At 45.7% G+C, this 14,007-nt stretch overlaps 1 protein-coding gene across 1 annotated transcript in view; it reads right to left on the bottom strand.

Annotated features, from left to right (window-relative positions):
* GRAMD1B (GRAM domain containing 1B) overlaps positions 1–14,007 on the bottom strand; it is a 273,379-nt gene that overhangs the window by 34,154 nt on the left and 225,218 nt on the right. The window contains exons 7-8 of the mRNA XM_044996788.1: positions 11,072–11,282; positions 1,949–1,969 (exon numbers count right to left, since the gene is read on the bottom strand). Of these exons, the coding sequence (XP_044852723.1) occupies positions 1,949–1,969; positions 11,072–11,282 (232 nt within the window). The remainder of the gene's footprint in view (positions 1–1,948; positions 1,970–11,071; positions 11,283–14,007) is intronic.

Genomic DNA, 14,007 nt, shown 5'->3' with positions numbered 1-14,007 from the left:
CCAAGAGCCTATACAGAAGTTGGGAATACTGTTAGCCAGGAGAGCTAGAACCTTGGGAAGCATGAAGCCAAATAAGCCTGGACTAAATCACTACTAGGTTAGCATGTAGTCTACATCAGATGACTTGGGAACCCTTAATCAAGGAGCTTATGGATCCAGTTCAACAAAGCATAGACACCACATGTTAAATCCATCCTTCTTCAACAAATCACTTAAGCATGTGCTTAACTTTAAGCATGTGTCCCAAGTTCAGCACATGTTTTAAGTGCTTTACTGAACAGGTATTGACTGCTGAATAGAGGACATATGTTCAGATTTTTAGAGGTATTTAGGTGCTAACTCCCAATGATTTCAGCAGGAGTTAGTTGCCTAAATACTTTTAAAAATCTAGGCCATACTCCATACCCTAGAAAAACCCAAGGTCATTGTCAATGAAGAGCCACAACTTTTGAGAGTCTGGACTGTGGAGAACCAGTAGAAACTGCACTTCCCCAGAAAAGCTGATCATGCAACGGTTCTTCTGCACTGCCACTGTCTTCCTAGCTAATACCAGGGACACAGCAAACTCAGTTTGACGGCCTGAGATATAAGATATTGAGTGTTACACTGAGTAAGACATATCACCCAGACCTCCTGCCCAGTGATTCACTCCTGCCAAAAACTGTCATGAACACTCCTGAAACTATGTACTTTTAGTAAGTGCACTGCCTGTAAAAAGGGCCATAGTCCCAACTCTGGAGTTCCAGGGCCAGATTTTTAGAAGTGCTCAGCTCCCAATAGCTGCTGCTGTCTGTTATGGACACTTAGGTGTCTAAAGGGGAGCTGAGCTCCTTTGAAAATCTGGCTCTGAAGTCTCTTTATCCTAAGAAAAGTTATAGTAAACAAAGCAGCCCCGCCATGTGCTTTCCCCATGACCTGCAGAGACCACCTTGGGGTCTGAGGAGAGTTCAACCTCCATGTTTTATTCAGTCCTTGGCCTCTCTGCTGAGCTTCCAACAGAGCCTCACTTGAGTGACTATTGCTGAGGACTTCCTTCTGATGGGGCAGCCACCCGCTCCTGGAGACTCGCCAAACTAGGGCAGCTGAACATCTGCCACCTAAGTCACAACTTTCAGCGGCTACTGACCTGGGATAGTGAGCTAGCAGGGAAAGGCTCCATTCCCCATGATCAATCCCTGGAACATGCCAGGCCCTTCTTAAACTGTGCACTTTTCCCACCCGATAGTCTCAAAAAAAAATTCTCGCATTTTCCACCTAGGCCCAATTTCAGGAAAAGTCGTAAGTGTAGTAACTGCTGGAAAGGCGCTGTCTTTCCGATGCGGTGTTAAATGAAAGATGCTAATTTAACACCTCATCTGCATAGCCACTGCACGGCGGGTATCTACTGTCAGACCCTGGGGGAGGGCGGAGTTCATCTGTGCAAGGGAAGCTGATGCTATTTGCTTGGGGAAAATCTGAAAACGGGCAGCACTGTGCCTGCAAACACTGCCACTCATGATCTCAAAGGGGAAAAAATATTAGATCAAGGCAGAAATGAAAGACAGTTTATCTTCCTGCAAGCTCTGTGGGCAGGTGATTACCCTCCCCCGCCTCCAACCCACTCCAAAAGGGGTGAACATTTTCATATATTTGTAGCTCTGTTTGGTGCTATATAAAGCCAAACTCTATTCTATTCCAAGGAGATCCAGTGAGAGACAGGATCGGGAGATCCTGACTATGTACGTGCAGCAGGAAGCCTGTGGCTCAGAGGACACATTATCTGCTCTTCTCTCTGACATCCCTCCCTTAAGAAGCCAATCCCCTCTTGCCAGCTCTGAACCATTCCCCACCCCACCTTGTCTGAAATGATCAACATGCCCCAGTGCCATTGCAAAGCCCCTTTTAACCCAGCCCGCCTTCCCCACCACCCCCACATGTATCAAGGGACAAGAGAAACTGGAGTACTTACATTATACCAACTCTGGCTTTTCTGTAAGGACAAAATAAAAGAGAAGTATTAGTTATTGCAGAGATCTTAGTATGAGAGAGAGAGAGAGAGAGAGAGAGAGAGACTAGAACCCATCTGGTATGTACAGTATAACCATTCAGCAGAAAGTGGGAATAAAGACAAAAGACTTTGGTGGGTTTCAGAGCAGAGCCTAACATGTTTATTCCCAGTTATCTGAGTTAAGAACAAACCCGGAAGTATGAGGTTATAGCAGGAGGCAATTCATGCTCTCTCACACACACACATACTTTGTAATCATTTCTGCAGAACAGCAGCACCCATTAGCAACATTAGAGCTAATGATCACCAATCATTTCTATTACAAGCTTCATTTTCCCACAGGCCTGCTGGCTAGCTGATAAAAATGCCAGCATGTTCTGAGACCCCTTCCAAATAAACACTTGAGGAACTACTAGGGTGAGCTGGGAACTTGATTTCACTTCAGTCACTCGCAAAAGGCATCAGACAGACCCTCCAAAAGATTTGGATGTGGAAAGCAGCATGTGAAACAAAGAGCGTGAGAGAGAGAACACTACAGTAACAGAACTGCTCAGTAGAGCTGGGCAAAACTGATGGCACATTTTTCCATGAAACTGATGTGAAGAGTCTCTCTGCCCCTCTGCCTGTGATTTTGCACCCTGTCATCGAGACATTTCACACTGTTTTGGGAGGCTGGGCCATTTGTCACATTTGAGTGCGCGGAAAAACCAGTGCAGCCAGAAAAGTCGTGCTCGCCATTTGTGAGCGGGAGGTGAGTGAGAGCAGTCAGATTGCAAGGGGAGGGAGAGGAATATGCTCTGCATTCCGGCATGGTGTCCCAGGTAATACTGCTATCGCTTAGGTGGCACTTTCATCCTCCTGAGACATGCCTGGAAGTATGATTATCCCCACTGTATGGATGTGGAAATGAGACATAGGGGGCAGTCTGGTCTAGGGGACTACAGAAGGAGCTTGGATTCAGAGCCCTGGCCTCTATTGTTATCCTCTCTTTGAACCAGACTTGCTCTGTGACCTGGGGCAAGTCACTTCACTTCTCCAGGCTCCAGTAAGAGGGGGCAATGATATTTATTGTCTACCTCCAGGACATTGGGAAGCATAATGCTACCGTGGACTTGATCCGCAAACTCTCCTTCATGCAGGTAGATCTTACTCAAATGAGCAGTCCTGTGCTGGGGCGTCTCATGACACTAAGGATGTACAGGGTTGAGCCTGTTTGTAAATGTAAAGTATGACTAAGGCCAGACAGTACCAGAGAACTCGGGGGAAGGGAGAGTGTGCTGGCTCCCAGCACTGGGGTCCATCGACTAGACCACGCTCCCTCTCGACACCTCTACACACCCTGATCACTTCATGTTGTTTGCAAAAATGCTACAATTCTACTAACCTGACGACAAGCTATTTTTAAAAATCTTTTTGCAACAAATACTTGGCCTATGTCTAGGTGTTGGGAACAGGATTTCGCTACCTCCACTTAGCTTAGAAATGCTGCTGTGCTATTCACACCCTATGGATTTCAGGGCAGTTTTGAGTCCGCATTGCTCAGACCAGGCAGCACTAAACGTCATCTGTCCATATCTGCCCCAGGCCAGGCAAGAACAGGCATGCATCAAATGAACATCATATTAATTTCACATTCTACAATATACGCTCGTTTTATAGGCAGAGTAGAGAGTATATAACTCTCAACTTGGAACTGGCCATGAGACCCTGAATGAAATGATCAGGCCTGAATACTTCTACATTTTGAATCAGGAGATCAACTTTTGAGTGAGGCTTCCCAGAATCCTTTGCATCAGTCCCCGAGTGAGTTGAAAAAGGTGTTCAAGAGGATCTAGGTTGTTCCAGTGGAAAACCAGAGGCAGGGATAGCAGAAGACTCACAATCTACCCCAGAAAACTGCTCAACTCCCCCTCCTTCCCTCACCCCTCCACCTTTCTGCACAGGTGCAGAACTTTACAGACTTCATTCATGGAGCCAACCCTACTCAAAGGCCCTGTGCATCCTTGGGCATTTTTTGGACCACAGCAAAAACACCACAAGAATATGCAACCAGCTGTGGCCCTCACCCCCGGGAGCAGAGTTCCTGAAAAACATAAAGTGTCCATTTCTGGGCTCTCCCACAAACCTGGGCAGGGGAAAGCGAATCACAGTGCGGACAGGTCTTCAAGACACAGAAACAACCATCAGCTTGTGGAGGGAGAAAATTCTTACTGGCTACATCCTTCTGATCCATCCCCTTTCCAAGGCTGGTCTTACCCGCTGCTTTTTCTCCCGGAAGGGAGTCCTCATCCAAAGGAGCAAGGAGAAACAAAGAGAAAACCACTCTTGTCCACAAATGGCACAGAGACCAGGGCATCATGTGGCTCAATTCTTGCTAATGACAGAGTTTGTCTATCCACCCATCCATCCAGGGCTGGCTCCAGGGTTTTTGCCGCCCCAAGCAGCAGGGAAAAAAAAAAAAGCCGCGATCGACAGCAGTTCCACCACGCCGCTTTCTTCTTCGGCGGCAATTCGGCGGTAGGTCCTTCCCTCCGAGGGACCCACCGCCGAATTGCTGCCGAAGAGCCCAACGTGCTGCCCCTTCTCCTTGGCCGCCCCAAGCACCTGCTTGCTGAGCTGGTGCCTGGAGCCAGCCCCGCATCCATCCATAACTCATCACCATGGCATCTGGGTATCTGAGATGGAGAGGTTCTCATGCCGATTTTTTTATCTTAGCTTGCAACCCTCTGGGTAGCGCAAAGCACAGAAGTGCCTGAAAAGTAATCCCCCACAATCAAACCAAAAATAAAAGAAAAAGGAGGACTTTGCTGCCACTGAGGCTGCTGAAATGAGCTTGCATGTGCTGTAGACTCAGAGCACTGCAACAAAGATTTCACTCCGCTCTGCTGCAGCAGTTGTAGCAGCCTTAGTTGCATAGAGAACTCTGTATTAAGGTGGTGTCATTTTTTCTTTAGGTGAGTTTCCCTCCAGACCTGAATCCTCTCCTGCATAATTATAACCCATGTTATAGTTTCGACAGAAAACTCAGTAGCTGGGCACATGCTCTTGTTTCTGCATTTATTCAACAGATCCACTGCCTATTATATTTCCTTTACCCTTTTTCAGGTTGCAAGTTCATCCTGTTACGTTTATTTCTATATTAGAGATTAATTTTCTAGGGAGTCTGTTTTACTTCTGCCAAGGTTTGGTTTGATGCATGGAAATAATTTTAGAGTAAGAGGGAACTTTAGAAGCAGCAATAAGATCTTGCAGAAGTGACATGAACCTACATCAGGTAGGAGCCTCCAGTCTCCTGCCATTAGTCTGTTCTCAGAGTTCCTATAGACGAATTCCAGGAGGAGAGAGATTAGAGAAAGCACAGACTGAAGGGAAATGGATTATGGGGTGTAGGAGCCTAGGAGAGAGAGAGAGAATAGGAGTTATGTATGGTGGAAGCACATGTTACAGGAAGCTGGAGGAGGAAGACTATTGTGGCTTCGGGGAGGTTGATGGACTTCTCCTCTTGTGCACCAGAGTAACAGGCGTCAGAGAAAGACCTCACAATTTGAAATAACCCCAAACGTTTATATAAGATGAAGATTCCTGCTCACAACCTCAGGAGCCTAAGCTTAAAACTGTCTCCTGGCTTCATTTCCAAAAATGGGTTGTGCACTGATTTCTTTACAACGTGGGAAGGAGTCAGGATCAAGGAAAGAGTCCGGAAGAATCAGCGGGTGGTTTAAAAAAGAAAGAAACAAGTTCTTACTTTGATCAGGTTAAGTCTGTCATACTGGAAAAAGAAATTGTCACAATTAGAATTGAAAGGAGAAAAGGAAATAAATAATATTGATCATAAATGGTGGAAATAATAACACACAGGACTAAGGAGAGCTTCCACTGACCCACAGGACACAGCACTACAGAGGGGCAGATGCCAGGGGTATCACAACACACAGTTACTCATCTTCGGCAGCCAGATAACACTTCTCATGGTGCCTTGACGAGGGAGGGAATGGGGCTCTTTAATGAGTCTTTTCTTTATATCCTGCTACATCTTTCTAACGTAACATTGTTTAACAAGTACTTGTTTGGGTTAGGGACCATACTGTGTGTAATGGCAGCTCTGCCTTGGTAGATTAAAGGTAATACTATGGGTAGGAGGCAACAGATCATTCAGTGTCTGTATGAATTTCAGATTGCTGGCTGGTACAACAGGGGTGGTCCTACTCCTCATAGAGTCAATGGAGGTCTTGTCATTGATTTTAATGGAAGCAGGATCATACTTTGCTCATCTATAGTGCTGCTGCCTGAGGAATCCAAAGCACTTCACATATTATACATAATGCAGCTCCACCCCACTTTCCAGGAGACATGAAAGCAACATGATCCACATTTTACAACTGGGGAAACTGAGGCACGGAAAGGTGAAATGACCTGCCTAAGGTTACAAAATGAGTTAGTGGCAGAGCTAGGAATAAAATCCTGGAGACCTGACTCCCAGTCTAACCACTAGGTACCTTTCCCTTTTAACACTACCCAATTACCAACTATTGAATTTCCATTACCAGGCTGAAGCTTCAGAGACTAAGGGTATGTGAGATTCCCAGCTCAGGAGACATACTCGTTGGAGACAGACACTAAACACAGAATGTAGCTGCAACAACATGAGCAGTATGGTGTGTGGGTGGTGGTGGGGTCTGGTGGCCCCAACTACATGCTCGCCAAAAACCCTAGGCACATCCTCAAGCCAGCTAGCCCACTCCTCAGCTTGTGCTGCCCCACGGCTATACTCTGTTTTGAATGCAGTCGCTCGATGCGAGCTAGCATGAGCATCTCCACAAGCAGGGGATCAGACCCCCAGCTCCCAGTGCAGCCATACCCTATATCTCAAGCACCTGCTTGTTTTATGCAATGATTCTCCAGAGGGCTCAAAAAGCTATGTTGTACGCGGAAAGCTATGGAATGGGCTCCAACACGCCACCCGGGTCCAAGACAGCTCGAACCTAATGACCTTCGGGACACACTGAAAGCTCATCCTTCCTATAAAACCTAATAAATAAATAATATTTGTTTGTATTATTGTAACACCTAGGAGCTGTAGTCATGGACCAGGATCCCATGGTGCGAGGCACTGTACAGACTATATTGCCAATATAGATCTATTTTATCCTCACCATTCAGACTCAGCACGAGGGAGTGAGTGGGATTAACTGACTCTGAGTGGGGTCACCCCTTTTTATAGGCAAGAGGAAAAAAATAAAATAATAATAAAAAACCCTGTTTATATTTTAACAGCAAAGCAATAGCTTCTATCCCATGTGCAGTGAGTATACCAGCTGGCTGGAAATCTAAGGCCGAGGTGGAGCAAAGTGTCTGATTGCTGCACTGGTGGATTGGCTGAGTTTCACCTGTTAGCAATGGATGGGGTAGAAAAGAAACTTCCTGAAAAGCATTATTACAGGCTTATTCAAATGATTCAAAATGACAAGTGAAGAGGCTCCCTCTGATGGCGGAACTGTGTCATGACAACTAACATGAAACGGAAAAATTACTCCAGTACTGTACAACAATCAGCAACTGTATAAACACAGTGTCAAATTCATGGGCTCAAGCCGTTTCTCCACCCTCACCAATCTGAGCTGGTTTGCATAGGAAAGTGGCATATTTTTCTGCTTGCAAAACGAAAAGCTGAAATAAAACAATAAGAGGTTGAGAGATGAAATATATGTTTATTCATCCTGCATGTCTGTGTGTGTTCCCATACACTGCTATCTTCAATGATCCCGGACCTGAACAGACACATCATCATCTGAGCTGAGAGAGGAATTTAATCCACTATGTTCATTGGCCCTGAACTTCCTCTCCCCACACTGTGCCACCAGTGGGAATTCATCCTGATCCACGACCAAACTCTCCTGAGGTCAGAAGGGGTTTCAATCTTCGTAATCAGCTCCACCAGAGGTGCCCCCTCAGGACAGATAGCTTGTGAATTCAGAGATGGACACAACCTGCCTGCCCGTCTATTGGGGACTGTGCTCAGAACTCATCTCAGTTTATTGCACTGTTGTTTTCGCTAATATCATTTAGAATATTTTGTTCTCATGAAAGCAGGAGTCAGATGGGAAGTGGATCAAGCCAGCACCTTGGTGTGTGTTTTGCACACATATCTATGCCAATGCACTTCCAACCTGACCTGTCTATCAGGAGTTCCCCCTGCCATTCCAGCGGAGAACTTACACAGTGCTCTCCCAGTGCACCTCCATCCTGACCTGCCATTCCAGAGGTGGTCAATGCAACCCTTTCAGACATATCCCAGCACCACTTATCCCACCCAAATAGCTCTGTTAATGCTCCTCCATTTGCAGCCCCAGCAGAGCTCTCTGCTATCCTGTCTGGGGTTCCCCACAGGATTCTTTTCAATCCACCCCAATCCCGATTTGCAACATCATGTCCCACAGGCAACATCTCTTGAGCCTAGACCAACAATAATGAAGGGCTGAGCCAAATTTTGTGATGTGAACAAATGAGGGACTAAGATAGGACCATCAGTTTCAATGTCCACTGGGAACTAACCTAGCATTTGAAGCCAAGGTCTTCCCCGGGGAAAGACCAGAATTTTGGGAAACTAAGACATTCAAACTGTTTCACTTTAGTGCTTTATCCCCTAATCACCCCATCACCTATTTTATTTTTTTATGATCTCCAGAAGGCAATTTAGTTGTTGCTTAGATGTGCAAAAATTCAAACTCAAATACCCCTCTCCTCTGGCAGTTGGTTTCTTACTCTGATGTGAGACTTTTTCCATTCATACCTTTCAGAGTGAGCCCATGAATTCTCAGGGTTCTTTAGGAAGCAGGTCTATTCTAAGGGGTACAGCTGTATTCTTTTGAGGTCACTGATCTTTAATATTCATGTCACACAGAAAAACTGACTGTGATCAACTGTCATGAATCCCCCACCTCAGAAAGGGCAAGTGACCAGTCATAAAAGTAGTGGAGAAATAAGAGAGCCCAACTGGCCGGTCTCAAACTTCTAAAAAGTTATGAAGTGGGAAGAGGAGAAACATGGTGCTATGAGGCTATATTGCCCATCACAGCCCGGACGTCTCACTCTGCAAACTGAAAATGAGTCAATGTAAGGTTAAAAGAAAAGCAAATAGCAAAATAAATAAACTACAGGGTCAAACAGAAGTAAAATAAAGGAGTGTAATGAATGGGCCAGTTCTCATGCCATGCGAATGAATATTAATGAAATCCCAGTGACTTCAAGCGAACCCAGCCTCAAAGCTACAGGTGTTGGAGAGAGTGGCTGCTAACATTCCCACAAAAGCACTGGGAGAATGTGCCATTCTGGGGGTCATTTCCCAGCACCATGGGGAGGATTTCTGAGTGTTAAGACAATTCTATGGTGGAGAATGGGGAAGAAGAAAGAAAGCTTACTTTAGAGAGGCGCTTGTGTGACTAAATCGGAAAGAGAGCATGCAGGAGGGAAGAGAGAGAAATTAAAATAAAACAAAACACAATTCACAAAACAATGGGAGGAAAACCCAGAAATACAACAGGAAACATTATCTCCTTCCTTTTCCTGGTTCAAATGGGCCATAAATAAATATAATGCTGTCGTAGAGAACAAGCACGGCACAGGCAGTGGTGATGCAAGCTTCCCCTTCATTGCCCCTTACAAATGTGACACACTTCACCGGATGCGACCTCCTCTTGGGTGAAAAAGGAGTTCAGTCTCCACGGACCAGTGAATTTGGGGCTTCTCTGCTGAGACTGACAATGAAAGTGGCAAGGATAATGGTTTGCGCAGGGGGGGGGGCGGTGTTTCTCTGTGATTCAGACAATTATCCAATGATGAATTGGGCTGAGAATCCACCAGTTCATTTCATACAAGCCAGAACGGTACGGATGTGCAATTGCTGGTGATGTTCTAATGTCATTCAAGGCAAAATGTTTCACCTCATGAATTTTGAAAAGCCACAAACACTTCTGAGCAGTGAGCTTTCTTTTGACAAACCCCAGGGCTGACATCAAAGCTCCTGTTCTGTTCACACATGCCTGGGAACCTGTATGTCACAAGGCACCACTGACCACCACTAACGAAATCAGCAGGGCGGACAGGCCCATCCCAAATCTCCTTGCACACCCTCGCCGAGCAATTTTCCCTTTCACTCAGTGAGGCTCACGCTGCAGCTGGCTCCAGTAAGGTAATGAAAATGGTAAACCCAGCCACCTTCTGGACTGAGGGTACCTGCACAATGAGGGGAAGCAAAGGGCTTTTTACACAGCTCCTTCGACTTGATGGTGTCAGGACACACTGTGGGTGGGGGTAGCTACGGAGAGGCCATTTATGTCAGCCTCTTCTTTCCTTCCTTCCTGCCATGTCTTTTTCCTCAGGAAAAGGTGCCGGGCAGTGCAATGCAGCCATCAAGAAGATTCAAATCAGTCACTGGGGGCCCCTGCTAATGATGAGCAAAATTTGGATGGGATACACTGGTTGTGAGTAATCCTGCAGCCAAGGAAGTCTGGGGTTCTGGGTGGATGAGTGCCCCTGAATCCCATTTATGGTCTCAAACTAGGTTTTAAATGGGACTGATGTGGTGCCTAGGACCTGTGTCAGCTCTCAGCGCAACACGCACTTCACCCTCAGTGAACCAGAAGCTTTTCAGAGCCCCTTCTGGAGCCCTCCTCCTCAGTTTGCACCACAGAACCTCATGATGAATGGCTGAAAAGGGAGGTTTGCTACAGCTGGCTTTCAAGGTCCCACTGGGAACAGTGCAGACTCCCAGGGAAAGGGGACATGGGTCCCAAAGCTTCAGCCCACAGAAGCCATTACGGAGCTGCAGTATGGGCACGCTTGCTAGAGCAACCGGTGCCTTGTGGTCTGAGCTTAGTGGAGGGGAGACAAGCGTATATTTAGCACATGCTCAACTCTGTCCTAACCAGTCAAGTGCCCCTGTAGCCAATGGGCACCTCAGCAAAGGTTCTTGGGTAACAATGAGGGGAGGAGAGAGATGCAGAGAAGAAAGGCAGAGAACAAAGAGTAAGTACAACACTCAAGTGTATACGGGGGGAGAGGTGATCCTCGGGTCGCATGCCTCACCTTGGAGTTCTTGGCACCACTGCGGCCCGACTGAGCGGAATAGCTGCGCTGCACACACTGCTCCGGAGTGGAAGGGGATTTGTCTGAAGAGTGGTCTGAGCCTTTCTCCACCATGGCGTCTCCTTGGGAGTCCTGCGGGGTTGGAGACCGGGAACGTTTGCGCAGGATGGGGGAGCAGGCAGGCGTGCTGCGGTTCGAGTTACTGGCAGTGCTGGGTGGAGAAAGAGCACAGTCACTAGCCATATGCCAAGAGGAGCTGAAGCAAAGAACAGCTATATTATCCACACCACGTACAGGTTAGGTTAGGACAAGGGGAGGTAGTGCCATGCGGCTTCTTTGTAAGTGCTCTGGCCAAACTTTCCACACTTGGCTTCCTGAATCTAGACACCTAATGCCAACTTTAGGACTTGTCTACATAGAAAACATACCAGTATAAGCTAAAGTGTGACTATAAACCAGTACAGTTATAGCTATAACGTCCTGTGTGGACCCACTTATTCCAGTATAAGATGGCCTTTTTTGTTTCGTTTAGCTTGTGTCATTCGGGAAGGGGTTTAAGCTAAACTGAAAAAGTCCCCCTTATTCCAGAATAAAAGTATCTACCCTGAGGGTTCACACCAGTATAACTATAGCTTACAACTATACTGGTATAACACAAAAAACTTTCCTTATAGACAAGCACGTAGGCTCCTAAGCAAATGGTCTGATTTTCAGTTCCCAGTGAGGTTATTAGAAGCAGCAGTTACACAGCTTCTCTTCAAATCAGGCCATCTATTTAGGGGCCTAAATATGGCATCAGGTCCCTAAAGTCTTGTCTACACTAGAAAGGGCTTAACGATCCTAACAAACCTTCCTAGGACAGACACCAAACCTTCCTAGGACAGACACCGCTTATACCAGTTCCCCAAGCAAACTAGCAAAAGGCCTTTTTTGCTGGCATAACTGCATCTACACTAGGACTTTTGCCAGCACAGATACATCAGTAAAAATAAATAAATAAATAAATGAATCACACCCCTTCACTGAAATAGCTAAGCCAGCAAGAGCTTTAAGTGGAGACCAGGCCTAATTTTGGGCATATTCTGGCCATTCTTACACAACAGATCTGGCTGAACACTGCAAAACCACCATACACAAATATCAATCTGAATTCTGAGTTTGATCCCATTTCTGCCTCTTATTATTCCCATTTCACAAACATTTGGAATTTTTTCGCAATAAAAATTATCCAGCATAGTGTGATTTTGTTCATACAGACATCTGGGGGATGTCTTTTCTTCCTGTGAATATCAGTATTCACAGGCAAACAGGGGTATTTGTTTAACAACAAGGACATTTGCTGTTCATTATTCATTCTTCACTGGTAATTATTCTCCTGTTTAAAAAGCTCAAGTCATCCAGTCAGGAAGCAGAACCAGTGCTATATGACTTACATGACCAATTGTATACCATGAGTAAAGAACAGTGAACAGTTCATTAACAACCCATAGGCTGAATTTGTGCACATCAATTATATGGTGAAATTACCTATAAATACAATTGCAGAAATCAGGGTTGGTTTGTGGACAGAAATAAAGGGCTAAATTTGTTGGATAATGTATTTCCGATGAATAATTCAGACCGCTACATTATACCAAGATTATTCCCCTTATTATGACTCACAATTATACAGATGGGAGTAAAACAGTATTGCCAACCCCAGTTGTTCAAATATCATGGATTATCTTAAAAATAATGAGATGATAAATATTGGGTTCTTTTTATTTATCTTCTGGTTTTCAAGCCTTTTGGATACACTCAGATAATTTATTTCAGATTCCCTCTGCAACGACTAAGGCTAGAAACTCAATTAAAAAAAAAAAAAGCTGAGCCTCTCCTGCAATCTTCTAATTCCAGAAGCTGGAGCTTTAGGAAAAATGCTAAATATTGTGAGGGTTGCAAACTAATTGCACAAGTCAGCAACACTGAAAAGAGACTGATTCTCATAAAGGGGCCCAAACCTAAAGGAGACTTGAGGCAAAGTTCTTAAAAGTTTCCCAAAGTGATGGGGTATTAGGAGAATGCTGTGGGGGAGCATGCTGGCTGAAAGAGCATCTCTTGAAATATAATGTTGCTTTTATTACACAATCAAATAGTTAACAATTATTCCCAGATATTTGAAGATACCTAGAATATCTGCTTACTGTACGTTTATGGTGAGAAAAGAATCTATGTATAAACAGCGCTTTCTTACTCAGCAAACGTGCTTCCTTTGTGTATTGAGAGTTAGATCTGTGCAGTCTAGTGACAAAATTAAGCTTTTACTACTTCATATCCTGTTAGTCCTGCCCAGCCAATACAAGAATGGAAGTGTAAACTGGATGCTATTCTGGTTCATGCGTAGGGCCCTACCAAATTCACAGCCATGAAAAGCACATCACGGACCGTGAAATCTTGCCTCCTTCCATGAAATCTGGTCTTTTGTGTGTTTTTAACCTATACTATACAGATTTCACGGGGGAGACCAGCATTTCTCAAATTGGGAGTCCTGACCCGAAAGGGAGTTGTGAGGGGCAGTGTCACAAGGTTATTTTAGGGGAATCGCAGTCTTGCCACCCTTACTTCTGCGCTGCCTTCAGAGCTGGGCAGCCGAAGAGCGGTGGCTGTTGGTCGGACGCCCTGCTCTAAAGGCACTGCCCTGCCAGCAGCAGTGCAGAAGTAAGGGTGGCAATACCATTCCATGCCATCCTTACTTCTGCGCTGCTGCCTTCAGAGCTGGGCAGCCAGAGAGTGGCGGCTGCTGACCGAGGGCCCAGCTTGGCAGGCAACAGCGCAGAAGTAAGCGTGGCAATACCATACCATGCCATCCTTATTTCTGCACTGCTGCTGGTGGCAGCTCTGCCTTCACAGCTGGGCTCCTGGGCAGCAATTGCTGCACTACAGCTGTCCAGCTCTGA

The sequence above is a fragment of the Mauremys mutica genome, chromosome 22, assembly GCF_020497125.1.
Source record: "Mauremys mutica isolate MM-2020 ecotype Southern chromosome 22, ASM2049712v1, whole genome shotgun sequence".
Lineage (NCBI taxonomy): Eukaryota > Metazoa > Chordata > Testudines > Geoemydidae > Mauremys > Mauremys mutica.
Note: the sequence above shows the minus strand (reverse complement) of the source record. Positions and strands in the feature narration are given on the sequence as shown.